This window comes from Coniosporium apollinis (assembly GCF_000281105.1).
Source record: "Coniosporium apollinis CBS 100218 chromosome Unknown supercont1.42, whole genome shotgun sequence".
Classification (NCBI taxonomy): domain Eukaryota; kingdom Fungi; phylum Ascomycota; class Dothideomycetes; genus Coniosporium; species Coniosporium apollinis.
The window spans coordinates 191,401-218,516 of NW_006913304.1; the positions used below are offsets into that span (position 1 = coordinate 191,401).

Below are 27,116 nucleotides of genomic sequence, written 5' to 3' on the forward strand. Positions count from 1 at the left end.
GGTTGTCGAGGTGGTGATGTTTGAGGAAGGAGCGCGATCACAAGCCGCGGCATCGAAGACCTTGCCAACAAGAACTCAGCTGCAGTAGTCTGGAATACTGCGTTAACAGGACGCAGAGTTCAAGGAGAGCTTATAGACTTACGATATTGTGGGCGTAGCAGTCAAGCTGGCTGACGGAGGTGTGCAGTGATCGTGAGATGTCATGTACGCTTCGTGGTGGAGCACCTGCGGCAAGACGCCTGCAATTGAACACAGTTCTGTACAAGTTCGCCCTTTCAAACAATCGGCTTGTCTTCACTGTCATGTCAGTTCGTAGCCTGGGAACAGATCGTGAACTGTAGTACTTTCCTCTCACCGCTGGCTATTGACTGAAATGTTGGCCCATCAGCTCTTGGCTTCCGTACAGCTCTCCCTACGCCGCTTCTCCAAATCGTTCACCACATGTGAGACCCAATAGCGGAGCGGACAGTACTTCCGCAAACCGGACTGCTCTGTATTGAGCCGTCATTTACGGCATGAAGCTGCTTTCCTCATTGTTCAGTGAGCTTTTCCGAGACGTTGGCAGCTCTTCGTGATTGCTCTACTCGAGTACTCTGCAAAGCAATTTGTAAACCGCATTGTTTCATATTAGGATCCACCGCGATCAGTGGGAATCTACAAGTGGTGCTTTTCTCCTTCCATATCCCGCTCAATTCATTACCTTATCTCTCATGCACCATCAGCCCATCATCCCTCATACAGCACCTGCTCACCCCCCTTCCCCTTCTTCAGCCCCTCAAACGCGGGCGTATCATAAGTCCCCTCCGGATCCTTCCCATTCGCCAAGATGTACTCCCTCGTCTTGACGACCCGGTGCTTGATATCCGCAATATTACTTACCAGATCCACTTCGACCTTCTGGTTAAACTTCGCACCGCCCCTCAGCGCGTACTCAGCCACGTGGTAGCGGCTGGTGCGATTCACGAGCATCATATCGAACGGAGTCGTCGTGCTCCCCTCCTCACGGTACGACTCGACGGTGATGCGCTCACTCTGGGGACGCCCGAAAAGCAGCCCCTTGAGCTCCGGAGCGTAGCCGTGGTAGTTGAAGTGGATATACTTGTCGGCGGTGAACATGGCGTTGAAGTCGTTGCTCGTAAGCGCATGCGGGTGGGTTCCCTCGGTGCCAAGCACCATGAGGTCCGTAACATTAACGACGCGGACTCTGAGCGCAGGTGCAAGCTCGCGGAGCAACTCGGCGGCCTTCACAACTTCGAAGGTGATCTCAGCGCCAATACCCACAAGTACAACATCCGGTTCCAGCCCGCCATCCGTGGAGGCGAACTTCCAAACGGAGGCGCCGGCGCGGCAGTGAGCATCGGCTTCTTCAACGGAGAGGAAGACTGGGGAAGGCGCTTTGGAGCCGACCATCAAATTGACGTAGTTCTTGCTCCGCAGGCAGTGGGCGAGCGTCGAGAGGAAGCAGTTCGCATCCGGAGGGAGATACACTCTTGCCGCATCTGGCTTCAAATTCAGTACTGCGCCAATGAAGGCCGGGTTCTGATGGGAGAAGCCGTTGTGTTCCTGACGGGTCCAGGTCGAGGTTTCGATGTAATTCAGAGAGCCAATTGCTCCTCGCCACGATACTTCCTTAGCCATCTTGCCGAACTTGGCATACTGCACCATCATGGTGTGGATGATGCTGAGGAAGGCCTCGTACGACGGAAAGAGCCCTACGCGCCCGGTGAGGGTGTAGCCTTGCATGAAACCTTGGCAGCAGTGTTCGGATAGGATCTCGATGACGCGGCCGCCTTGCGCGGTACTGAACTCGTCCCACTGGAAGTTCCGGCCGGTGTGGTTGAAGACTGCGTCGAGCTTGTTGCTGACGAGTTCGTCTGGGGAGAAGATGCGGACGGTAGTGGGATTGTCCTGAAGGGTCTGATCTAGAAACTTGCCGCAGACGGTCATGCAGCTGACTTCATCACCCTTGGGCACACCAAATTTCGACCACTGGGGTACTTTGATGCCTACGTAAGGGTCATAGGTCTCTTTCAGCTGACCCATCTTCTTACGATCGCTCTCTGGGATGATGCTGACGACCTCTTCAGTGGGCGTGCCGTCTTCTTTGAACAAGTGTTCAGGTCCATAGCTCTTTAGCCATGCTTGAAGGTCCTTCAGGTGGTTTGGATCCGATTTTGCCTTCATCAGTGGGACCTGGTGGGAACGGAACGACCCTTCGATGAACTCGCCGTCAACCTTCTTAGGGCCGCTCCAGCCCTGAAAATCGTTTTAGCAGGTGCGCATGCGGCTCATGAAGCTACTGGTGAACATGTGATGCTTTTTGAGCCTAGCGGATCTTGCAACCATGGCAGGCCGTCAAAAACAAGCAGTCTACTAACCTTGGGCGTTCTCATAATAATCACTGGCCACCTTGGCTTCATAATCGGCTTCCCGGAACGCGCTGCTTTCTGGATCTTCTTGATCTCGCTTAGAGCCCATTCCATTGAACTGCCCAGGTCTGCGTCTATGTCTTTCAAATCCTCAACAAAGCGAGGCTGGTAGCCATAGCCGGTGAAGAGCGTAGTCAGCTCCTTGTTGTCCATGCAGCCGTAAATAGTGCGCTCGCTAATCTTGAAGCCATTCACATGCACAATTGGAATGACTGCGCCGGACTCCTTAGGGTCGATGTACTTGTAGCCGTGCCACGCGCTGATGATGCACGTTAGGTTGTGTGTCCATACGGATTTTGGAATACTTACGTCGCTGTCGGCCCGGTCTCGGCCTCGCCATCGCCAACGATGCATGCTACAATGAGGTCCGGCTTATCCATCACCGCGCCAAAAGAGACCGCCAGGGCATAACCGAGCTCACCACCTTCATGGATGGCTCCAGGTGTCTCCGCGTTGATATGACTGGCACAACGTCAGCAGCAGCTGGGCTGAAGGAAATCCAATCAATGACAAACCTTGGTGGGCCGCCAGTGACGGAGAATTTGGTGATCAAGTTGTGAAGGCCTTCCTTCGTCCTGCTGTACTCGGGGAAGAACTTTCCCATAGAACCTTCGAGCCACAATGCCGCCAAGATAGCGGGCGCACCATGACCGGGTCCTACGACATAGATGATGTCCAGGTCGTGCTTCTTGATCAGATAATTGAGGTGTGAGTAGACGAGGATCAAACCAGGGCATGTGCCCCAGTGACCTGCACATTCGCGTTAGCCTCCGGATGTCTTTGTTGTTGATGTGTCTTTATGATTGCCTACCGAGCAGTCGAGGCTTGACGTCGTCAAAGGTGAGGTCGCGTTCAAGGTAGACATTGTCTCTCAGAAAGATCATCGCTGTACGTTGCATGTCAGTAGCTTCTCATTGAAAGACTTCCAGAAGCATGCGAGAGCTCCTCACCAGCTGCAATATAGCAGGCTGCTTTGCGGAAGGCGACTAGCGAGGCATTGTCCTTGTCGGAGAGCGTTGTCTTGTCAAGCTTCACGGCCAGAGAGAGGACATCGTCTGGGATGTTGGAAGGCAGCGGCTCCGGGTTCGGTCTGTCAATCACTTCGCCAGGCATGTTGATGCGCCGCTAACAGTCAGGGATTTGAAGATTGATGTAAAACTGCAGCGCTGAGAGCTTCGCGGAGAAGATCAATGGCGGCGTTATGAGTTGATTATGTTTCACCTAGCACAACAAGTTTAGGTAGGTAGAGTGTTTGTACTCGTACTCTCGGAGCTTCCGGCAAGCTCGAGCTGCGGCAGAGTGACGTGCCGCAACTCTCCAAATTGCTCCATTGCTGCACGTCGTCCACGTTTAACTACCGTCGGCAGCGATGCCGAGTGACGTCTGGAGTAGCTCATGATTGCGGCTTGACGGCCCATCAGCCACTCGTTCGGGCGGCCAACGTTCCTTAGCGCGCCATTGGCCGTTCAGCCCAGTAAAGCTTCACCCCCCAATCCCTGAAGCGCATCATCTTCAAGTTCCAAGTCTGGCGGTGGGGTGGTTCGATCATGCTTCGGACCCCGCCATGATATTGCCTTGGAATCGCCCGCCCACAGCGCGGCCAGTTCATAGAGCTCTCAATCTGAAAGCATACTGACTGCTTGAATTTACTTACTAGCCCCGGGAGAAGTAGCTACGGAGTTCAGGAGTACATCGACGTCAGAGGCCGGCTTTTTGACAACCCGAAGTGGTCATATTATATCCAAAGCTTTCGCGCCGCTGGACGCTGTCAAACACCGAAAGAGCTTGGACAGAACTACAGAGAAGGAACGAGGAACCTTGTTATCATGGCCAAGATCATCCTTTCCATCAACGCCGGCTCCTCCTCCGTCAAAGTCTCCGTCTACTCGACTACCGAAGGAGCCCAAGACCCAACTCAGCTCGCCGAGGCGCAAGTCGACGGACTGACCGCACCGCCCCCAACCCTCAAGTATTCGCGTGGAGACGAGAAGATCAAGGGCAAGAAGCTCGAGGGAATCAACTCCCAGGAGGATGCATTTAGGTATATCCTAGATCACCTGACGAACGATAAGGGGCTGCCGGAGCTCTCGCATCGGGATGACATTGGCTTCGCCTGCCATAGGGTTGTCCATGGAGGAGACTACCCGAAGGCGCAGCTGATTGACGATGATACTTATCATCACATTGAGAAGCTGTCTGATCTAGCACCGCTGTATGTTGGTTTCTACTCTCTCATGACACTTCGAGTACATAATCTTCACGTTCTTCCGTGTCCTTTCCCTCGTCAAGCGCTCCGGGTTACAATACTTTGGCGAAGTCAAACGTAAAACGCTTGGGCTACTCCCTCAGCCGAGCACTCGAAGAGGGGAGTATATCTTCAGACCGTACCGGTTCTACTCCAAACCGGACTGTCGCTTCTGTCTAGCTAGACCGTCGAACACCCACTCCTATACCCACTCTTGCTCCTGAAGACTCACCCCGGAATGCCACCCAAGCTAGAACAAAATCCCATCACTTCACTCACTTAATCTACTTCCACTCCATCCTTACCACGCTAACCCTCGTTGCAGCCACAACGCCGGCGCCCTAACCATCGTCCGCGCCGTCCACCACGAACTCCCCCGCGCATCCAACATCGCCTACTTCGACTCCTCCTTCCACTCGACGCTGCCTCCCCACGTGCGCACCTACCCAATCGACCCGACCGTCGCCTCACGCAACAAGCTGCGCAAATACGGCTTCCACGGCATCTCCTACTCCTTCATCACGCGGGCCGTCGCCGCGCACCTCGCCAAACCCCTCGAAGAACTCAACATCATAGCTCTGCATCTCGGCAGCGGTGCCTCCGCCTGCGCCATCCGCGGCGGGAAGAGCGCCGACACGAGCATGGGCCTCACGCCCCTCGCCGGGCTCCCCGGCGCAACGCGCTCCGGCTCCATCGACCCGTCCTTGATCTTCCACTTCACGCACGACGCCGGCCGGCCCAGCAGGCAGAGCAGCAAGGAACTGCACATCACGGAGGCGGAGCAGATCCTGAACAAGAAATCCGGGTGGGCGGCGCTGACGGGGACGACGGACTTTGGCGAGGTGATTGGACGCATGGAACGGGGGGATGAGATGGCGAAGCTCGCGTTTGATATCTTTGTTGACCGGATTGTGGGGTTTGTCGGGAGTTATTATCTTAGTCTTGAAGGGGCGGTGGATGCGTTGGTGTTTGCGGGCGGGATTGGGGAAAAGGGAGGCCAGCTGAGGGAGGCGGTTGCGGGGAAGGCGAAGTGTTTGGGGTTTGAGATTGATGAGGGAAGGAATAGGTATGTGGGGGACGGCGTGGTGGAGGATATCGGGAAGGAGGGCGCGAAGCATAGGATTCTAGTGTGTAAGACTGACGAGCAGTTGGAGATGGCGAGGAGGTGCGCAGCTGAGTGGGCCAAGTTCAAGCCGGGAACTGAGGAGGTGGATATGCCGGGGGCGTTTGCGGGATGAACTTGCTGGGCGATGCGTCTCGTCAGAAACCGGTTCTGCAAAGGTCTTCTAGTTTGATGTTTGATTACGGGAGGCTACTAAAAGCTGCCATCTTCTCCAATCTCTGGCCACAGTCTGCGTTTCCGTCGATGCCATTTCCGTCTGCTTCTTAAAGACGACAGGCGCGAGACCAAAGGGTCATGCTCCGCACGCGGAAGCACAACAGGAGGCGCAGGCGGGTTTGGCATGTTAGGCACCGGAGCAGGAGGTGCGGCAGTCGTCCCTCGCCGCCCTAGCTTCAAGGACAGCAAGACAAACATCCCAGCCACCAGAATCAGCAGTAGCAGGATGACTTTCCTCTTGATGCTCTTCTTTTGGTATCCTGTCGCGATCGTGAGCTCCTTATCAGCGGCCTTGACATCCACGGCCATGCGCTCGACATTGTAGTCGATACGGTCTAGCATAGTCCCCTGATCAATGACCATAGTTTGGAGCTCCTGAAAGATGTTGGCTAGCTCGATGATTCCCTGCGCGATGTCTTCGATTTCGCGCTCGCGTTGGGCGATTACAGTGTCGTTGGCGTTGTTTTTGACGCGCTTCTGTTGCGCTTGGAGTAAAGTGCCCTGCGAGAACGAGCGATCGGCTTCGGACTCTTGCATGGAGGGGTCAGTGTAGGGATTCTGCACTGGTGTTGCGGAGCGAGAGATTGGCGTGGTGAGGCCGCCGAGCGCTCGGAGTTCTGACGGTATATCAGCAAGTGCGGTTTTCGGTCAGAACAGCATTGTCTTACTCTTGAGATACGCAGACTGCTTCTTCCTAAACGTCGCGCTGACCTCACCAACCCTCGAAGCCAGCGAGATCTTCAGATTCTTCGCCATCGTCTCCTCCCCTCTGCTGATATTCCCCTGCTGCTTCGCCTCCCGGACCATCATCTCGATCCGCTGAATCGCCTTCTGACAGCTCTGAAACCTGCGCGTAATCTCCTGCGTCATCTGCTCAATCTCCCTCTCCTCCCGCTTCTTCACATCTTCGTCGTCGAAGCCGGGTAGGACGTGTTTCTGGTGCAGTTGGTCGAGCCGCCGTGTCTGCTTGGCGATGTCGGAGAGGTATTCTGTGACCTCGTCTTGGACGTCCAGCCAGCGCGGCGGCAGAAGGTCCATCTCTATTACCGCATCGCCGTCGTCGTCGAAGGCCCCGGAGGACATGAGGCCCTGGCGCTCTTCGGAGCCGCGGGCGGCGCCACCGAAGCCATTGGAGGAGGGGCCGCCGTGGCGTGGCTTCTTGGGGGGATGGTGAGAGTAGGATTGGCGATAGGAGATGAAGCTGGCGGGTGTTGGTCAGCGTTCTGCTCAACTTGCTAGGGCGGGATCTGGCTTTGCGGCCTCTATCTAGAGGCACGGATGACGCTTCTCTGGCTGGATCCTCCTCCCGACAGCTCACAGACTGGTTGTCCGAGCTGGAGGTTGCGGGTTATTCAAGCTGTCAAAGCGATACTCACAGGTTTGTTCGGTCGCGCCACATGGCGTAGTAAGATGGGCTCGATTCTTATGGCATGGTCCGGGAGTGCAGATATCTAAACAAGATGCGCGGTTGTTGTCAAGTAAAAGTGCAGCTGGCAGCACGCTTCACATGTTTGATGGACAGCCGTGACAGCTCGCAGGTCCAGCCTTACGAGCTGGCGGAGCCGCAGGGTGACGAAGAGGCTAATTAGCGGCACTTCCCGCCCAAAGCGGCGTGATTTGCTGGCTCGATCCGGTCAATGGGGAAAGCGGGACCGCTCCACGCCAGCCCAGCTGCCCAGGCCCGCAGACAACATCAACACCACCTGCACTCATTTCGTTCCCCCAGTCCTCTCCCACTGACAACCCGCACCCCTAACACGAGCAAACAGCTGCCCAGCTACTTCAACACCGGCCTGACGCCCATTTTCGACACATTCTCCACCCTATCCCCACCTAACCGCAATGGTTCGTCGCTCCTCCGCCGCATTCAGTACCCCGCCTTGCAGCAGACTCATCATGATAGTGATGCGACTAGGGGAAGAGCGCTGACTGATGGACTATCGCAGGCTGACTCGCTCACCGAAGAGCAAGTCTCTGAGTTCAAGGAGGCCTTCTCTCTCTTTGTGAGTTTTTCCCGACCTCCTCAGCAGCAGCACGTTGCTGCCTGGCTGCCTTACGTGGGGCTAGATTTTATGCAAAGCTCATCTACTGACTTCAATCAGGACAAGGACGGCGATGGTAAGCACTCTAGCCCCCACCCCGACATGACGACCCCGTTTTCGACTTGCAAAGCCCCCAACCTTCATGCCCGACGACCACCGCCGCTATCAGCGGGTCAACACAACGCTTCACCGCCATTACTACACAGCCAAACCCGCTCTCTCGAACAACGGCATTTAGCGCCAGCACAGCATCATGACGCTGACGGTAATGACCGCAAAAGGCCAGATCACCACCAAGGAGCTAGGCACCGTGATGCGCTCCCTCGGCCAGAACCCCAGCGAATCCGAGCTCCAAGACATGATCAACGAGGTCGACGCAGACAACAACGGCACAATTGATTTCCCTGGTAGAACTCTCCTCCCCCATATCAACCCGCGACATCGCTGATGTTCCCTACGCAGAATTCCTCACAATGATGGCCCGCAAGATGAAGGACACCGACTCCGAGGAGGAGATCCGCGAAGCGTTCAAGGTCTTCGACCGGGACAACAACGGCTTCATCTCCGCGACCGAGCTACGACATGTCATGACCTCGATTGGCGAGAAGCTGACGGACGACGAGGTCGATGAGATGATCCGGGAGGCTGACCAGGACGGTGATGGGAGGATCGACTGTGAGACGTCCCGCCAGCGATGAACTCCCGTGGGACATGCCACCATACTGACTCTCCACAGACAACGAGTTCGTACAGCTCATGATGCAAAAATAGTGGGCGATGAGCGAGGTTCTCCAGCGATGTGTCATTTCCACCCTATCCTACTGCAGTACACTGGGAGGAAGCGTCCAGAGGCATTGATGTCTTGCTGCACTGGATGCACTCGGACGGTCTTGTGTCTTCACCCTTGATTGCCTTGAGGCTCGACTGTTCTCAAATACCAACTATTCTTCTCCCCATGCGCATCCTTCCTGATAAGCCACTTGTTCGAGTCGTGCAATCTTACAACCACAACATACAAGAAGATCCCTCTCAATCAAGCATCTCACAAAGTTCTTCGAGCCCTGTACGCAAAGTCTCTCCTCCCGGTCATCAATCCCGTTTAACCATCCTCGATCAGTTGGTGTGACAGCCGCTGGGTCTCTACAGACCTGCGGCTTCCCTCTGTTAATCGCAGCAGAATCAAGTCCATGATGCCCACGAAGTATGAATGAAGATGAATCGCAATAACGCCTTCTATCCCGTCTATTCCCAAGGGGTATATCTGTCCATCTAAACACATCTTCACGCGCGTCCCACGCCCTCCGTCCCCACTCCCGTACCGCTCATCTCACTTGTCCCTTGACCAACACCCTAACGCCCTTACTATCCAGCCTCGGACTCGGATTGAAGAAATCATGCACAACCTCCACATCGCTCCCATCCGTCTCAAACAGCTCCAACTCCACTCCCCCAGCACCAACGGGTCTGAACAACGCTCCCAGCGCCAGGAAAATCTCCGCGTACGCCAGATTCATACCCACGCAGCTCCTCGTGCCCCTGCTGAACGGCACGAGGAATCTGCGCAGGCGCGAGGCGTCTTTGTCGATTGTACTGGCACCGGAATCCCCAGAGGTGGATGACGGGAGCCACCGCTCCGGCGTGAACGACGAGGGAGACTGAAAGGTGCCCGCGTCGTTGTGGATGAACATCTGCGTCATACTGACAGGCGTCCCAGCCGGGATTACCCAGTCGCCGTACCGCAGCGCCGTGTCGGGCGAGACGCGCTGCAGACGGTGCGAGACGCCGTAGGAGAGGCGGAGGCCCTCGGATACCACGGCTGAGAGGTAGGGCAGGTGCTCTAGCTGCGTCCAGGTCGGGAGCTGGGAGGGCTCGGCGGGGTTGGTGAGGGTGGCGAGTTCGGACCGCAAACGGGAGAGCTGGGAGGGCGCGGAGAGGAGGTGGTACACTGTTGTTGCGAGGGTGTGGGACGTGGTTACTGTTCCGGCGCCGATGAGGGTGAGGCCTTCTTCGGCCAGGCGGGGGAGGGTGAGTTCGGTGGGGGGCAGTTTGCTGGAGAGGAGGTCGTGAAAGATCGTGGGGTGGTCGGTTGGTTTCTCGGAGAGGGCTGAGGCGGGCGTGGTTTGGATTGAGTGGATCTGGTCTGCTATGCTGTTTTGCAGGGAGAAGAGCTCTCGTGTTAGGGGATGAACTAGCGCGACTAGCCATTGGGGGATGTGTTGCGTGAGCGTGTAAAGCCACCCGAACTGCTTCATTAGATGGGTGCTGCCGCTGAGCTCCTGCGAATCCTGAATTAGCTACGTCTTGTTCATCGACGAATCCTGCGAACTATCATACCATCATGAGCCGGTGCCAACGCGGGTTAAAATCGGCGTGCTCCAGAAAGCCATAAGACCGCCCAAACGCGAAGCTGCCAATCACATCCGCAGACAATGCCGTAAACGCATCGAAAAGGTTCACAGGCTTGCCAGTGCCCGCAAACTCCTTTAATCGAGCACACAGCTGGTCAACGTTGGCTTGAATGACAGGCTCCAGACGGGTCACGGATCGCTTCGAGAAGAATGGGTTCAGTGCTCCTCTCCGGACGCGGTGTAGCTCATGGCCCGTAGTTCCCACGGCCGCGGTCGTGGTGCCGAACATCTTCGCGGACCAGTGCCATTTTTCTGTTCTCCTGCTTGGGCCAACGTAGACTTCGTCGTAGAAGGAAGGATCTTTGACGTGGATCTCGTGTGGGTTTATGCGGACAATTGGGCCTGAGGAGGACAATCAACATCATGAAGAATAGAAGGTGTTTTATAAGAGTAATGCAACGCTGGCTGGCTTGAAGTAGACCATTGATAATTTTTATGTGAAAAGTAGTTCAACCTACCATACTTCTCATGCATTTTCTGGATCTCCCACGTGTACCTTCCCTTGCAGACAACATCAAAGTAGAACTCATACCAGAGCGTCAAAGCAGCTAATCGAGGGCCCGGAAAGCGCGCAATAGGGCTGAAATAAAGGCGGTATATCGCTCCGCCGATCAGGTACGCCACCAGTGCGAAGACAACAAGAACAATTGAAGGGTGCGCCAGCAAAGCCTCCATAACGCCGGCAGCGTATGTTCAAAGCGAAAAAAACCGAAGAGAGAGCAAGACCCGTGCTGTGTGGGCTGCAGGCATTAAAAAAAAAAAGCCTACCACTCATGGCGCTTTGCCATTATTGTTGATATCATTGCCCTCGGTTGAACGTTTTGTGATGTGATGACGTCTTGCTCATCACAGCCCTTACAGAAGCATTCAACACGCATCGAAAGCGTCCGAAGATATACATAGTACCGTTTCTGCACGCTCAAAGTCATCCTGAATCCGACTGGCGTGCAACAAGCCCACTTCTAAACGCGAGAAGTTGGGTGTTCCAAACAGGAGATCCCTCCGCAGTGGCCTGGTGGGCATCACTTGGCACCGTCACATGCTTTCGAATGATCCGTGATGCTCCGCCAGAGTGGTGTTCACCGCTTGGGGATCTCAGAATTTGGCTTCAGAGCAACGAATCTTCTTACAGACTTCTCGTAGCAAAGACGGATATGCATGTAAAATTTGCCATCCTAAAGTATAGAGCTTCGACAGTGAGTTGCTCAGTCATAGCTTCTCTTCTGAAACGGGTATCCAAGGACGCCAGCGCTATGCAATAAAACAACAAAACCCTCACGCCGGAGGTACAGGCAACACCCCCCACCGGTGCTCTCCCTTCCTCGGATGCTCATTTATCACGGCTGCCATCCGAATCCCGCAGAAGCGTCCGGGCCCAACCACCCTGTTCACGTCCTCGAAAGCGCCCCTGGGCTGAGCGATTTCACCGTTTTCGAATTGCCTCCAACTCTCCGGTTCGTACCTCCACACCCTTTCTATAGCTTCTGTGCCCGGCTCCTCTGTCCTGCGCGGGTTGTGCCACGGCAGGCCCATCGCGTGGTTCAGTATGTTGTGGATGATGCTGTACAACCGCTCTGGACGTCGGGTCCAAGAGAGCCACGACAGAGTGCTGGTATCGTACGCTACGCTGATGAATGGATTCATGTAGATGCCGCTTTCGGCGCCTGGGTTTGTGGTGGGCGAGCGAGGATGCTGTAAGTCGGCATGTATGAGGCAGCACTCGGACGCGTCCCAGAACGTGTCGTTTTCGGCGCGGAAGCGAATAGGTAAGGTTCCTGGCGGTGCCTGCTCTCCAGCCGTTGCGCTTTTGTCGCCCTCTAGTACTGGCGCTTGGAACCACTTCGCCTCGAAAGCGACCATGCCGCCCCAGCAGCTGCGGACTCGGACGGCGTCCTTCTGATCTAACACGTCTTGTCTGCTGTATCCGTTGCCCGCATCTGTGAACCAGGGATAGAAGGGTATGCCCATGCTGTAGCCGTCCAGGTCTCGTGTCGCGAAGTTATCGTAAAATTTGAAGGGATTGATGAAGTCCGTTGCGCAAGCCGCGCGGTAGTTGGTGCGGCCGTCGGCTTGCATATTGGTAGAGAAGAGGAGCTGGGCAGCTTCAATAGGATGGAAGATTACGTCGTTGAGGTATAGAACTCTGTCGAAGCGTACGTCAGGCGAGGTGACATTGAGGGTTGCACTCTGATCAAGCGGACGCAACGCTCGGTTCCTGACTTCGGCCAGGAAAGCCACTCGCTTGAGGCGCTTCTCGCCGGACGGATAAGTAACGTGGGGGAGCTCATCGTATGATATGTGTTCAGAAACAATGGATGAGTTGCCTGCTCAAGTATCAGCCCAAGTTCGTCCAAACCCTTCCAAGCGATTACTCACACTTCAGGCTCTTCCCGAATCTTTCCAGCGCGTCCTTGGCTTTAGGATCGGGGTCGTTCTCATAGACGCTGACAAAGACATTCTCCGGTCCCAGTATGTTGACGAGATCCTTCACAGCCTTGCCCCATGCGCCTCCAGCGAGCTGTCCCTCCTCGTCGTAGATACTAGCCGCGATGAAGACCTTCTCATGGTGCCTGTTCGCGCAGCCAGGTTCCAAGCCCAAGCACCGATCCGCGAGGTCTTTGTAGTGTGCCGGCTTGTGTGTGTATGAGGAGTGGAGCGCGGCGACGGCGATTACTAGTATGACGAGAAGATACGGTATGGCGCAAGCCAGTGAGAACAATAGGTGGTAAATGCGGCGGCGCTCCCGGCGCTTTTGTATGGGCGCCATTCGGCCGAGACCTGCCTTCAGCATCAGTGACCGCTTGAATTGATTCAGCTTCACCCACAATACCCATGCCTCGAGCATACGGTATTTCAGAGCTGATACAGTACTTTGCAATGGCACTCACTCTTCTTTGAGAATCGAGTATGCACCCATCGGTACACAAGCCAAGGATATCTCCACATTGCAGACCGTACTGTATGCGCTCTATGCGGTCCATGATCAAGAAGGCCGTCGCTCTCGACATCTGGGAAAGAGCGAGTAGAATCTGAGGAGGCTCGACGGTTCTCGACTAGCTCGTAGTCCTGCGAACGGGGGCGCTTGAGCGCCATTGAGATCCCTTTGCCAGTCGTCCGTGCACTTTCATATGTGCACTTGCAGAAGCTGTCGTCGTGGACTGCGGCCGAAGGAAGCTACTCCGCAGTTGTGGAGACGGCCCCGGTCAGGCGAGACACGGCAGCAGCGGGGATGGGGTGTCGAAGGATCGATGGCAGTGACCGAAGGCTGGCCGGCGTTTGCGGTAAAGCTTGTCTCTGTACAAAGCATGTTCGGCGAAGGAGGCAGTCGCAAAGAAGAAAAAATCCTCAAGACGCACAGGGCGGTGCACTCCCGGGAGCGCAGCTGATGGGCCGCGTGTTTTCTGAGCTGGGGCAAAGCACTGCGGGGGTTCTGCGGCGTTCCTGAAAAACGAAAGGGGGCCGCTTGCACGCTTCGTTGCCCTGCATGAACTCCAAGCTCCCGCCCCGCCCAGCTCCCAGGTCACCTCCACTGCATGAACCGTGGATGATATTCTTGACAACCGTCAAGTCTGCTTCGACGTCCAGCGTTGCTCTCAGCCTCGGAGACGAGTTCAATGGCCGCTCGACGATGGAGGGACCTCAGTTGTGATGTCCCAAGTATTGCGGAGGCCCTTCTCTGGGACGTCTACGCATGTCTATTCTGCACATAGAAAGAACGTGTAATCCTTCTCTCAGTTGTGCCTCCTTGTTGGAGCAGAGTGCCTACTACCAGTAACTCGCGTTGAGGATGCGATCAGGCGCAAAAGCAGTGGCTGTCGCCGATGGCCTGTGGCTCGTTGCAGCGTCCAGCGCCCGTCTGGGCGGTTACTGGCACTCGAACTCTCTAATGACCACGCAGTGCAGACTCTTGTTGTGTTTGACTCTCTCTCAAAGATCATGCTGACAGCTGGGTGGGAGTCATAAACCGGAGTCAGAGTGATGGATAACCTCAGCGACCCTACACAAGTGGCAGGAAGTGCATGATACCTGACACATGCGTATTCGCCAGAACTTCAGAGCATGTCTAGTTCTCAGTCTCTTGTAATGACAACACGCAAGCTTCGTTGACTCCGAAGCACGCTCGCGTGAGGAATCTCTATTTTGTGGCCTCATGATCAACACCTTGTCAAGCCGAGATTCGACCATGCGGTGGCCAAGTTGACGCAGCTTCCTCTCTTACCTCTTCGAGAAACACAAGATTCTCCGCGGCATTCTCTGCTCTCTTGTAACTCTTCTCGCCGTCATTTGCTCCGAAGCCCCACCTCGCCTCGCTCATCTCGCTGTGCAGTAGGCTTTTAAGTGCCATCATTTCTCAATTTCTCGACCCTTCTGAAAACCGAAAACACCCTCATTCCATCGTTTCTCGTGACTTCCTAGCCATCAGCCATGTCCCGCGCAGACTCTCGGTCGCCGGCCTCCGCTCGCCATTGGGGCAAGGCAGATGATGCTGAAACGCTCAAGAGCTTTCTCGACCGGCTCAACTTTAGCCTGCCTCCGACAATCTCTGCCTCGACGTCGCCTGCTAAACCGACCCCGCCCGGCGTCGAACGCCCTTCATTCGACGCGTCCAAGTACAGAAACCCTGCACCGCCTCCTGTCAACACGTCCTCTAGTCTGACAGCCGCGGCTGAAGAACCAAAGGCAGACACTCCGCCTGAGGTCGCCAAGCGTCGTCAGTCCTTCAAGGAAGCCGTCCGTCAGCTCGCCGCTCAAGCCCAGGGCCACACTCCTTCCACAAGTGAGCTTCCACCAACACGCGTCACGCTTGTCATCTACTTTCAATATTTCGTGTCTTTTCCTCGTCTTAGCTGACATCGATCTAGCAGTCTCATCCACACCTGCCAGCAACGGCTCCGTCCACAGGCCAACCACCGCCTTCAGCAAGCCAGTGAACAAGCCGTCTCACCCACTCCCTGCGTTTGCCCTTCCGTTCACGCTCAGAGGCAGCTCACTTGCCTTCAGTGCTGGAAGTAGTAACCAGTCGCCACTTCCACCTGTCTTTGTAGACTCCGAAGATATAGACGACGCCCCAAACGCGTCGATCTCGAAGCCCAACCCAGCCGCTTCGGAGTTCCAACCTGATCTCACGCGTCAACAAGCTTTTGAGAAGCGTACACAGGAGGCTGCCGCTCGTCAAGAATCGATCAACCGACGGATCTCTGAGTTACAGCTGCAGGCCAGACAAAGAGCCGAGCAAGAGAAGTCTGACACAGACGCCGCCCATCAAACTCAAGCAGAACAAGACATGGCATCCAGACGTGCCGCCATCGACCTCGAGAAACAGCGAAAGTCTGAGGAAGCGTTTCAGGCTATGCTGAAGGCCGAGAGCGACGCACGTCAGAAGGCACAAGATGAACGTCATGCGAAAGCTGCAGCTGAGGATGAAGCACGCCGAAAGGCTCAAGAGGAGACGCGTCGTCATGTTGAAGCACAAGCTGCTGAAGGTGCTCGCCTAAAGGCCGAGGCGGAGGAACGTCGCGCTCGCATGGCCGAACAGGCACGTCTCGCAAAGGCTGCCGCCGAAGCCGAAGCTCGCCAGAGAGCTCAAGAAGAGGCGCGTCGCCAGGCCGAAGAGCAAGCTCGCAAGGCAGCTGCTGAAGCTGAAGCACTTCGAAAGGCTCAAGATGAGGCTCGCCGCCTGGCCGAAGAGACGGCCCGTAAGACAGCTGCGGCCGAAGCTGAGGCACGCCGAAAGGCTGAAGAGGATGCACTTCGTCAAACTGAGGAGCAAGCTCGCAGGAAGGCTGTTGAAGATGTCCGCTTAAAGATGGAGGCGGAGGCTCGCCGTAAAGCTGCGGAGGAAATGCATCAGAAGCAGCAGGCGGAAGCTCGGCGTAAGGCGGATGAAGATAGGATCAAGGCGAAAAAGGAGGCACAGAAGCGGGCGGAGGAAGAGAAGCAGGCCAAGGCAAAGGAAGAGGCACGGAAGCAAGCCGAGGAAGAGGCAAGGAAGCGAGCTGAGGAAGAGCGGATCGAGGCTGAAAAAGAAGCGATGCGTCGGGCCGAAGAGCAGTCTCTCCTCCAAGCAGAGCAAAAGAACGCTGAACGTGTGGTCGCTGAGGAACAGGAAGTCCTCGATAAACTGGCCCAGCAACTGGAGGCTTTGAAGAATACTCGTAAGGATAGGTTCGAAAAGATAGCCGCGGATGATAACAGGGTCGAGAGGATGCGTACAGGCACCTTGAACATAATGGAGGACCAACAGAAACGCCTGACCGATATCGGCCGCATCAAGGACGAGTGTATCTCCCAAATTAACGAAGCCACGAAGAAGCTTGCCGAACAGTCGCAGCTTGAAGAGCACGCCAAGTCAGTCGTCGAAGAAGCCACTAAACATATGGCCAAGTTTGATGCTCTCAAAGAGCGACTTATGGCGCTCGCAAAGGACCAGCGCGAAAAGCTGGATAAGCGAGAGCATGACCTGGAGGCCGCTATGAAGGCTGCAGCTGCAGAGAAGGCCCAGGCCGAAAAGATCATTGAAAAGAGCATCGTTGCTGCCAAGGCTCTGGCTGAGAAGGTCATTCCCACCGCCCCGAAAGCACTCAATGGTTCTCAAAGCACCAGTGCAACATCTGCCGCAACCGATAGCACGCCAGCTGGATCGACGACCACCGACGAGACGGCCGTGAATCCACCGTTCGGTGCACCGACTAGCAGGGAGAACGTTGAAACTGAGGGCGTGTTGAAGTTCACGGCATGGCCGAAGCCTGCTGAACGGCCGCATGGACGTAAGTCAGACAAGACACCCACAGCATCATCGAGCTAAACTGCAGCGTGCAATGCTTCAGTTACTGACGAGTCCTGATAGCCGCGAAAGTCCGCCGTGTCCAGCTCACGAATCTCCTCTCGACCTCAACTGTTTCCAGCATCCAAGCCCTCGTCTGGGGCGGTCGCATTGAACAAATTGTGTACACGCCTGGCTCCACATCCGCCTGGGTCGTATTCATGCGTGGCGATGATGCCGCGAAGTACCTCGCCGAGACGAGCAACGGCATTGAGGTCCCCGACGACGACCGTATCGTCTGGGTAGAGCCCAGCAAGGACCCCGACCCGGCGCACGACATGCTTCGCGGCCATTACGACGCGGGTGTCACGCGCTGTGTCCGCGCCATCGGGGTAGATGAGGAGTGGGGTATGGGTGGTTTGACGAAGCTTGCTGCCGGCGATGGGCGCAAGGTCGAGCGTGTCATCAACGGCCAAAATCCGTCAGGAGTGAGTAGGCATCTTCGCGGCTAGAGGTTTCGTTGCTGACTATATCACAGCGCCGTACCGTCGAGTTCCGCTTCCACAATATCTACGATGCTCTCAAGTTCCGCGTCAGGCTCGCCAACGACGAGGAGTGGGAGCACTGCAACGTCATCTTCGCTCCGGACCCGTGTGCTACCGCTGAGGGCATTCATGTTGGGATGTAAGGAGGAACTTCTCCGCGCTTACGCCGCCCATGCTTTCTTTGCGTATCCACACTTACGATCATCAGATTCTAATCATTGGCGTTGATCTTCACCTGGTTTGTGATGCACCGGGTGTAGATATCCTCTCCATCTGCTTGCTAAAAGTTGCTGCTTTATTTCGGCGTCATGTACTCCTCAGGGTGTGAAAGAGATCGAGCAGGGCCTAGGTAGCATGACTCACAGACAACTTTTATACCTGACTAGTTACTGCAACCGTGTGATGGAATGTTTTGCGTCCAGCTGCACGTGACCACGGCTTCCATCTGCGAACCTCATCAACGCAGCGCGAGTACAATCAGACTTCACTATCGGGCCAACGCCGTCCCCATATCATTTAGGGAGCAGTACTGTGCCTTTCACCCGACCGACAAACGTCTCCAGATTCCACAGTTACCGAAACCCATCAACTTCACCACGCTTACCACGCTTCTTCTCTAGCGGTTTCGTCCACCCATCATGCCAATATGTTCAAAAAGTCTTTTACGTTTCCTTTCCCGTATGCCATCGACTGAGCCGTGCTATTGCAGTTACTGGACCTTCAGTCAGCGGCCATTGTAGTGGCATACGACTCCACGATACGAAAGTCTGACAACGGTGGACTCCTAGCGCCGCTGTGGACTGTGTGTTTGCACCGTTGTACTGAGCTCATCTCCGTTGTTCATTATGGACTCATTCTTAAAGGATGAGCACTTGCTTAGGCAGCCCGATATGCTGGGGGCTAAGGAGCATTGTATTTTACATTTACATCAGTTACGCAAAGGATGAAGAATATCAGAAATTCAGAAGAACACAGAAATGAGTCCCTTCCGTCCGCATCGAGCCCGCAGCCCAGCCAGGCACAAGTGCAGAACCGACACTGATAACGGTGAAAGAATGGGAGTCTGTGGTGAGCTCCTGCCGCTAGCCTGCTTGTCTGTCTTTGCGTGCAGCGGAGGCCATCCGCCGGCCAGTATCTTCATCCCGCGTCGGCAGAGGCGATTAGTCGAATATCGTACAAAGACTCTCTGCATGAGCGCACTGAACGTCAGCAGATGCCGCATAACTCTTAGCAAAACCCCCAGCGACCGTATCATTTAGTTACAGACTCACTTACCGCAGACATAAATCAAGCCGAGAAGGTCCTGGTATGCCACTGTCCTTTGCTGCTTATGGTTTCCGCACCGTTGACAGCGGTAGGTGCAACCCCTAAGGTGCTCGAAGTCGCGGTCGGCGGTGTGAACGGCGTGGGCAGAGAGGATGGCGCCGAAGCACACGGTAAGTCGGTCGTCAGAGCTTCGTGAACGTACTCTTCGTGGCCGAAGAGACCGACGGGCGGTGTATCTGCCCCAGCGCTCTGCTGCAGGAAGGTGCCTGATGCGAGGGGCCCGAGGGCGGCGAGGAGGAGGACGAAGTGGAGGAGCATTGTGCGTAGTGAGCTTTGAGTTCTGAGAAAGAGATGTTCACTAGTTGTGTGTCGCTTTATGTCACTCTGGTAGAAGTGGGCAGAGCTGTACTGAGGAGACCGAGAAGGTATTAGGTTTTGAGGAAGTCACGGAAAGGAAGTTAAGCGGGGCTTTTGGCGAATGATCCATAAGCCCCCTATGACGCTGTCAAGGCAGATGACGTTGGCAGAGGACCATCCGGGGACCTTCACTCGGTTGCCACGCTTCAGGTCTGGAAAATAAATGCGGCAGCAACCGGGTCAAAGGGGTTTGTAAACAGTAGGGGCCGAGTGATCGCGAGCCACCTCAGCGCAACAGCCACCGCGTTTTAACAAGTTGTCGTGAATTTATAGTGAGGACTTGAGGGTCTCTATCGGCTTCCCTCGGCGTGGAACGGATGTCGAACACGACAGCATTCAGCAGTGTCATGGGGCACTGCATCGACTGCCTGGAGCCCACTAGGCGCAGAATGCATCTCGCTGCAGTCCTAAATAGTAGGCAAGAGACCGAGTGAACTCCTCGCTCAGTGGAAGATGCCGGTGAAGCGGGCCCAGCTAGAATATGTAAACATCGTAACGATCAACCGTTTGAGATAATTCTCCATGACCGAGAGCGGTGCCACCTCTAACATGGGGATTTCTTGGGCGTGGTTATCCGTCCGAAGGGCTTCAGTGGAGCCGAGCGGGTAGTTACTGTGGCGAGACATATACACGAGTGATTCTAAGCGAAGGCAACTGTTCAGTAACGGACTTTGATACGTCGTGAAAGTGACAATGGCGTCAACGCGAGACTGAGAAAGCTAATATATTAATCTTTCAATATGGTGAAACCATATTCCACAAACCCTACGGACACATCCAAGCTCTGAACTCATCACAATGCACGCCTCAATAGGCGCGTATCGCCAGTCAGTACTCAATATCCAATAACCCCCTCAATAGCGGGGTTTGTGAGCCTGCGATAGCTGTCCTTTCCGATGGCCGGTGACCGGTAACACGCTGTTGAGAGGCTCCACGATGCACGACGACCGCTCCTCTGCGCAGTCGGTTTCGTATCTATCATCGTAAGTGCTTGTACCAAGCAGATATACTACTCCACTGTCCCGGACTACCGCATACGTTGATGAAGTAAGGCGGATCTGAACGTCCGGTCGTGCGTCTTCGCTGCTTTGACGTTCCTCGACCGCTACCGAGCGCTGTTCTCTTCTCGAGCTTGTCTCTCTCCGGAATTTGTAGTTAAACAGTCGATCAAATGTCGACCAAGATGTTCCGGTCCTCTCGCCGAGCACCGCGTGGCAAGCTGTGAGTAATCAAGATCCTGGATTCATGATCAACCGAAGCCGCCAGCAGTGACTGCCCTTGTCGCGAGAATCTCTATGCGCCGGGCATAGAGCTTCATCATGTGACAAATCGGATCACCGAACACCACCTCGCGGAGCTGCGCATCAGTGACCGTTGATGCCTCGATGTGTTCCTGACCAGCAGGAGCACCAGCCGTATTCCTTAACAGCACTAGCCTGCCAGCATTACTCAGCGTACTGGGGGGCACCTTCCATGATGGTAGTGGCCCGGAGTAATCTGCCCCTGTCGTCAGCTTCTTCGCGGCCGGTTTCTTGCTTTTCCCTGTCTTCAACGGCAAAAGCGCTGTGCCCAGATTGATGGTACTGGAACAGATACTCGCCGGTGACGGACTTGTGTACAACTTCACGAGATTACCGACAACGGCTCGATCAGCTCTTGGAACCGGATCGCCTTCGTTGACGAAGGCAAAGAAGAGGCTCTTCTTGCAGTCGTCCCGCTCTGGCTTCTGCAGAGGGAGGAGGCTGACGGGAGGCGCACCGAAGGTGACACAGTGGACGCGCTTAAAGAACGGTACCAGCTCTGTGAGCTCCGAGGAGACGCTGGTGGAAAGCATATGGGCGAAAAGCAACACTGCCACCGCACCGCCTGCAGAGTGACCTGTAATCAGGAGCGAGCATTTGCAGGCCCTTGCGGGACTTTCCGTAATAAGATGGCGAAGGCGGGCAGCGACAGGACGGATCATAGACCGGGCGACGTGGAGAAAGCCGGCATGGCAAAGATTGCCAGGGTCGTCCAAGAATCCTTCAGGGGACGATGGGGCGGGGCGGAAGTTGACTGCCCAGTCCATGAAAGTTTGACTGCCTCGAATGGCAAAGACGATGGTGTTGGTGTCATCGTTGAGTACGCTCTTCAGCACCATAGCCTTTGTGCCGGCTCGCCAGTCGGCTTCGATATGGGACTCGTGTTCAGCAGACGTAGGTCGCGCATAGACTCGCTCAGAGTACTGAGCTGCGAGGCACAGCAACGGCCATGTTGGCAGGTAGCTGCGATGGACTTAGTACTTGTTCATAACTAATGCCATGGTACGTTTGTGAGTCCCTTACACTTTGAGCGGCGGTAAATGCGGCGGCATGCGAGAGTTCGCATACAGCCAGACCTTAGAGAAGTGGTTTGAACCATTAGGTGATGGAGATGCTCTAGTGTTGGCACTTCCTGGAGCATCAGCTGACAGGACCAAGGGCCCAGCGTAGGGAGGCGGTGGTGTCTGACTGACAACTATGAGAGTGTCAGCAAGGGCAGTTGTCCAGGAGTTGCGGCTCGAGGTGGTCTTACCGAGCTCGTTCTCGTTGCCACTGAAAACCTCGCCATCAATCGAGGTGATGATAGCGTTCAGTCTGGAGGAAATAATATCACACAAAGCGGCCCCTTGGTTCATATACTCGGTCGTTCTTTGGTGCAGGCCGTCATGCAAGTTGTTGACCGACGCTGCTGCGGCATTAAAAGGCGCTGCTAGCGTAGCTCCAAGATTGAGTGTTGACTTTAACATCGCACACTGAGGACTGCTGCTGCGATGCTCTGGTGGTGGTTGCCATACTACCATTGGCGCTGGTCTGTTGGTCGTTGCTGGTTGGGTGGCCGGCGGTGACAAGTACTTCTGTGGTTGGACGGGCGCCTGGGGTTGAGGCTGGGTATAGGGCCTGTTGTTTGGTGGTGAAGTGGGATATGGAGTCCGCTGCACTTGCTGCGATGATACTACAGCTGGAGGCAGTGTTCCCGTGCTTGGAGAATTAATCCTTGACCGTGGAAGCGGATTCCTATTGCTCGGGTAGGCTTGAGGCTTGGCTTGGTCGCATAGCAGCTCCTGTTTCCGCTTGTGGTGGTGGCCATGGCCGAATTGAAGAAGCGTCATGTTGCTGAAGTGTGGTCGATGTCCGTTGTCCTCCAGACTATGGCTCCTCTTTTACATCGCTACTGGACGAGATAAGACGCTGTAGCGGCAAGAGCCTCGCGCCTGAAGCCGTGCTGAAGGTAGATGGAAGGAAGTCAAGCGACAGATGTGCGCCGAACAAGAGCGGGCCTCTGAACCTTACGGAGTTGAGAAGGCAAACAAGGACCTGATGTCGTAGACCGGTAACTTGGTGTGAGAAGTCACACTCTGGGTACTCTGGGTACTCTGGGTAAGTCTGTCGGTCGTCGATACGTGACCGGGCAGGTGCATAGCCACCCACCCACCCACCAAGCTTCGCACCATGAGCCACCCGCTCTTGGCTACCGCGATGCTCGTCGCTGATTGAACGGTTCCCCTGTGCATGGTCGTCGCCCCCAGTTTTCCAGACTCCAAGGCGGTTCGCCCTGAGAGTTTGCGGATATTCCTACGCCGGACGAATCATGAACGTCGCTCCAGCTTAACGAGAAGGCGAACATGAACAAACTGCCAGGCATCTCTTGCTTATTGTTAGCTTTAGGCAGTTTGCTTGTCCGATTTGCCTCTCTAGTAAGTTACCCAAAGACTGAGTCGATGCAGATGACGTTGCAGACTGCTTGTAAGCCCTGGTCATCACTTTTGAATGGCCCCGTCGCTTTACACTCCAAATGCACCAATTCGAAGTCACGAAATACATTCCGTCATAATACACACATATCTCAATAAACTCGAGAAACCTCAGAGAAGGAATGCGATCGCAAGCGATCTGGCCTCCGAACTGTCCCCGTTGCCGCCTACTGAGCCATCCGTGGAACATTAGGAATGTGATAGAGATAGGAAACCCGACCATCCCGCCATTCAATTCATCGCCTTCCGACACAGTTAAGGCGGCCTTCTTTCTCGTTACAAGGCCTGAAGGCTTGGCCTCGCCCAAGTTTCGCAAACATGACGCTGCGTCTTTGCAGCCCCAGCTCTGGCAGCCAACGCCCTCGTGGTAAGAGCTGCACCTGCGTCTGGCACTCTAAAAGTCCGGGAACAAATGTCCATGACTGCCACAAGGTTAGCTATGAGCTCTCACGCGCGTCCCAGGATTCCTGAACTTACGGATCATCACCGGTCTGTCCATATGCTTCCGTCTCCTCAGGGTATTTGTCGAATTGACTGGCGTCACCGGCGCCGCCGCGGACCGGTGGTACGTACGGGGCGTCGATGTCCTTCTTCGCCAAGCGGTCCCACGTGACCTCCGCAAACCAAGCGTGCTGCATCACATCCTTGCTTCCGCCGTGCAGATTGCCGAGACGTTTAGTCAAGTCGGGGGTGATCAGCTTCTGAAGTAGATCCTGAGCGTCTGCATGGACGTAAGGTGGATATTTGACGCGTCCTTTGAGAATGTTCTCGTAGATTTTCATGGGCGAACCTCCATCCCAGAAAGGGGTGAACCCGCAGAGCATTTCGAAGATCAAGATGCCAAGTGACCACCTGCATTATCCGCGGTCAGCTTGCTGAACGACTGCGGCTACTAGTCCTGCAGTCCCTCAATAACACTCACCAGTCCACAGACTTGTTGTATCCCTTCGAGGCGACTACTTCTGGCGCTAGGTAATCTGGAGTGCCGCAGAGTGTCCACGTGATGTCTGGCACCTCCTTGGCGAAGCCGAAATCCGTAATCTTGAGGTGACCGTGCCTATCGAGAAGGAGGTTCTCGGGCTTCAAGTCACGGTAAATGATATCCATCGAATGGAGATAGTCCAGCGCAAGAGTTACTTCAGCGGCGTAGAACTTAGCGACCGGATTTGGAAAACGCTAAACCAATGGCATCAGTAGCTATCTCCACAAACACATCTGTTGCACATACTTGCGATTTCCGTAGCAAGCTGAACAGTTCACCACCTTCGATAAAGTCCATGACCATGTACAGGTTCTTCGAGTCCTGGAATGTGCCCCAGAGCGTGATCAGGAACGGGTGCTTGACCATGCCCAGCATACGACGCTCGTCGTTGGTATGCTCCACTTGCTTCATCTTGACTACCTGCGCCTTCTTCAGAACTTTGACCGCATAGTACCGCTGATTGTGCTTCGACTGCACCAAGTGCACCCGGCCGAAGCTGCCCGTCCCCAGCGTCCGTTGAAAATCGAAGTCTTGGAGGGTGTATTTGCCTTTGGTGGCCCTCTGCGACGGATGCGCCGCGGCTCCATTCGCGTTTCCAGTCTTGCCGTCATTGGATGGGTGGATCAGGTTCTGTATGCTTGGCTGGGTTGGCTGATGTGAGCTTTGCGTTGTGTACATTGAGTCGTTGGTCTGCGCGGATTGTTGCTCGTGCGATGAGCCCGACGTCGTGACCTTGGACAGCGTTGAGTTGTTGGTCGTAGCTCGCGAGAGGTCGGAGGATTTGGAGGTGGTGTGTGTTATTGGTGAGAACTGGTCTTTGGCCGGCGACGATGGTGAGTCGAGATCCTTTGAGCCGGACGAGTCCTTCGTCCGCTTCTTCTTTAGGAATCCGAGGGTCGGCATAGAAGCGAGAGCGGCAAGTCAATTCCGGGAGGAATGGAATCTGCGTTTACCTGTGCCCGCAGTGAGCTCCTGCAGGGCGGCTTCTGCCGATGTTTATCGCACCCAGAAGCAACCGCTGCGCAGCTGCACGCTGCCGGTATCGACGCTGAATTGGAGAGGAAAGAGAAAGTGGGCTGACCGCACAGGTTGAGTAAGTAAGGTATCGGCTCCACGAATGACGCTACTAGTAGGAACCACAGCTTCCAGCTGAGCTCCACAAGCTTTAAGTCCGTTGGCGGGGTAAGGTGGTGAAGCGCGCACTGGAGCGAGCAATCGGAAGGCGGGTGACAGGGAGCGGCAGTTGAGCAATTGACGGCCACAGTGCGATATAGGTATGCAGCAGTAGGGTAGTCAAGTGAAGGGAGAGGTGAGAGAGAGCGGCTTGAGAGTGAGCTGCTGGAGAGCAGAGCAGCAAGCTGGTGCGGGGAGCGAGGGCTAGGCCGAACCCCGTAAGGATCAAGCCATGATCAGAAGCCTCGTATGTCGTAGCGGGACGATGTCCTTCCCCTCCTCATCGAGGTACCTTGGTACCAGGGCGGGAGAGCAGCCGGGAAGCCACTGGTGTCTCGTCCCTTGGTCAGTCACGGTCAACGAAAGCTCAGTTCGAGCCGTCTCATGGCCGAGGCGACTCTTATGCCGACCGCAAGACTACCACTCTCTATTAGTAGGTGTGGTTACTGATATTGTCATGGAATTGTAGGCAAGCACATTTCTCTATATGAAGCAATCAATCCATTCTAGACCAGACTTTCTCAAACTTGGACCCTGCCCTATAGTTTCTCATGGACTGCATATAGCAACATCCTCTAAAGGCGGACATCATGTTGAAACGGTAAGCGTACCCTAGCTAACTTTCAAGAACTATTCGATTTACGTGAGAGACTCCTATCGAGAGTTTTTCAAAGCTCCGGGCCGGGTGCAAACGCATAGCTCTTAGCAAGCAATCTTCATACACATTACGGTGTATCGAACGCTCCGCTGAACGCATCTCACAAGCCGTCTCCCCTCACGATTTCAGCATCTCCAAGAACTTGTCTCCTAGCGCGTTTGCAGCCAATGGATTTCCTCCCGAAACGACCTCTCTGTCCACGGTGATGGCTCCAAATTTCTCCCCAACGCCTTCCACCATGTCCGCTCCTGCGTCCCGCAGATTGCTTTCCACCTTGTCGATTTCGCCCCGCAGCATCGTCTCCATCATCTTCTCTTCCGCATCCGACCAGCTCGTAATCTTATATCCTTTGTACGCGAATTGTCCGTCTCCTGCGGCCTTGGTGGACAGAAAAGCGTATGGACCATGGCAAATGACAGCAGTAGGCTTATGCTCTGCGTGGAAGTGCTTTAAGATCCGCCCGAGCTCAGGATCGTCACCCAAATCTGCCAGCGGCGCGTGGCCGCCTGGGATGAATACACCCGCGAAGCTTTCCAGCTCTTCATCTGAGATATCGGAGAACTTCCTCGGAGAAGCAAATCCGTTCTCGCGCTTCATGCGTTCAATGAGCTCGTTCTCGCGCTGGCGCTCGTAGAAGTTTCCGGCGAACGCGATGAGGGATTCGCTAAGTGGATCCGGCTTGGGCTCATTGCCTTTTGGCGAGGCGAAGGTGACTTCGTATCCAGCATCGAGGATCTTCTGCAACGGTTTGGCGAGCTCCATTAGAAAGAAGCCAGAGGGCTGGGGCACGGTCTTGCCTTCGGTACCTGTGTTGTGCAGAGGAAAGTGGTCGGAGTCGGACATGATAATGAGAATCTTCTTAGGCGCCATGATGTGCGGCTGGATTTTGGGTCAGTATGGCCAATGCAGTAATGCGAGATAACAGTCGTGAGATGCTCAACAAGAGACTGTCGGAAAACTGAGGGCGTGATTGTTTTGTTCAGGTGCTCGCGCACCAAGGTTCCCATGTCCCTCGATACCTGCGACACCTTATCACTATGACGTCAACCCGTCAAAGCAGCATATTTGCAGTCTCTC

General features: G+C 55.1%; 10 protein-coding genes across 10 annotated transcripts; 3 read left to right on the forward strand and 7 right to left on the reverse strand.

Moving 5' to 3' along the window:
* Positions 1-726: 726 nt before the first annotated feature.
* On the reverse strand, positions 727-3,542 carry W97_07623 (uncharacterized protein; the record flags this gene model as incomplete). Its single annotated transcript, XM_007785492.1, has 6 exons — positions 727-2,256; positions 2,379-2,688; positions 2,739-2,891; positions 2,945-3,179; positions 3,241-3,315; positions 3,380-3,542. 6 exons carry the CDS (start codon positions 3,540-3,542, stop codon positions 727-729), a joined length of 2,466 nt encoding a protein of 821 aa, XP_007783682.1.
* Positions 3,543-4,255: 713 nt separating this feature from the next.
* Positions 4,256-5,912, forward strand: W97_07624 (acetate kinase; the record flags this gene model as incomplete). The annotated part of the gene is made up of 2 exons (XM_007785493.1): positions 4,256-4,641; positions 5,000-5,912. 2 exons carry the CDS (start codon positions 4,256-4,258, stop codon positions 5,910-5,912), a joined length of 1,299 nt encoding a protein of 432 aa, XP_007783683.1.
* A 77-nt stretch (positions 5,913-5,989) lies between these two features.
* On the reverse strand, positions 5,990-7,412 carry W97_07625 (uncharacterized protein; the record flags this gene model as incomplete). The annotated part of the gene is made up of 3 exons (XM_007785494.1): positions 5,990-6,630; positions 6,682-7,214; positions 7,390-7,412. The coding sequence occupies 3 exons, from the start codon at positions 7,410-7,412 to the stop codon at positions 5,990-5,992; spliced, it is 1,197 nt and encodes a 398-aa protein (XP_007783684.1).
* Positions 7,413-8,308: 896 nt separating this feature from the next.
* On the forward strand, positions 8,309-8,753 carry W97_07626 (calmodulin; the record flags this gene model as incomplete). The annotated part of the gene is made up of 2 exons (XM_007785495.1): positions 8,309-8,462; positions 8,518-8,753. The coding sequence occupies 2 exons, from the start codon at positions 8,309-8,311 to the stop codon at positions 8,751-8,753; spliced, it is 390 nt and encodes a 129-aa protein (XP_007783685.1).
* A 624-nt stretch (positions 8,754-9,377) lies between these two features.
* W97_07627 (uncharacterized protein) lies at positions 9,378-11,138 on the reverse strand (the record flags this gene model as incomplete). The annotated part of the gene is made up of 3 exons (XM_007785496.1): positions 9,378-10,331; positions 10,390-10,805; positions 10,922-11,138. The coding sequence occupies 3 exons, from the start codon at positions 11,136-11,138 to the stop codon at positions 9,378-9,380; spliced, it is 1,587 nt and encodes a 528-aa protein (XP_007783686.1).
* A 600-nt stretch (positions 11,139-11,738) lies between these two features.
* On the reverse strand, positions 11,739-13,230 carry W97_07628 (uncharacterized protein; the record flags this gene model as incomplete). Its single annotated transcript, XM_007785497.1, has 2 exons — positions 11,739-12,787; positions 12,840-13,230. The coding sequence occupies 2 exons, from the start codon at positions 13,228-13,230 to the stop codon at positions 11,739-11,741; spliced, it is 1,440 nt and encodes a 479-aa protein (XP_007783687.1).
* A 1,658-nt stretch (positions 13,231-14,888) lies between these two features.
* On the forward strand, positions 14,889-17,914 carry W97_07629 (uncharacterized protein; the record flags this gene model as incomplete). The annotated part of the gene is made up of 4 exons (XM_007785498.1): positions 14,889-15,240; positions 15,329-17,230; positions 17,311-17,714; positions 17,765-17,914. The coding sequence occupies 4 exons, from the start codon at positions 14,889-14,891 to the stop codon at positions 17,912-17,914; spliced, it is 2,808 nt and encodes a 935-aa protein (XP_007783688.1).
* Positions 17,915-20,703: 2,789 nt separating this feature from the next.
* W97_07630 (uncharacterized protein) lies at positions 20,704-22,275 on the reverse strand (the record flags this gene model as incomplete). The annotated part of the gene is made up of 3 exons (XM_007785499.1): positions 20,704-21,718; positions 21,779-21,950; positions 22,008-22,275. 3 exons carry the CDS (start codon positions 22,273-22,275, stop codon positions 20,704-20,706), a joined length of 1,455 nt encoding a protein of 484 aa, XP_007783689.1.
* A 1,424-nt stretch (positions 22,276-23,699) lies between these two features.
* Positions 23,700-25,111, reverse strand: W97_07631 (AGC/PKA protein kinase; the record flags this gene model as incomplete). Its single annotated transcript, XM_007785500.1, has 3 exons — positions 23,700-24,078; positions 24,149-24,402; positions 24,455-25,111. The coding sequence occupies 3 exons, from the start codon at positions 25,109-25,111 to the stop codon at positions 23,700-23,702; spliced, it is 1,290 nt and encodes a 429-aa protein (XP_007783690.1).
* Positions 25,112-26,156: 1,045 nt separating this feature from the next.
* On the reverse strand, positions 26,157-26,909 carry W97_07632 (uncharacterized protein; the record flags this gene model as incomplete). Its single annotated transcript, XM_007785501.1, has 1 exon — positions 26,157-26,909. The coding sequence occupies one exon, from the start codon at positions 26,907-26,909 to the stop codon at positions 26,157-26,159; it is 753 nt and encodes a 250-aa protein (XP_007783691.1).
* Positions 26,910-27,116: the final 207 nt, after the last annotated feature.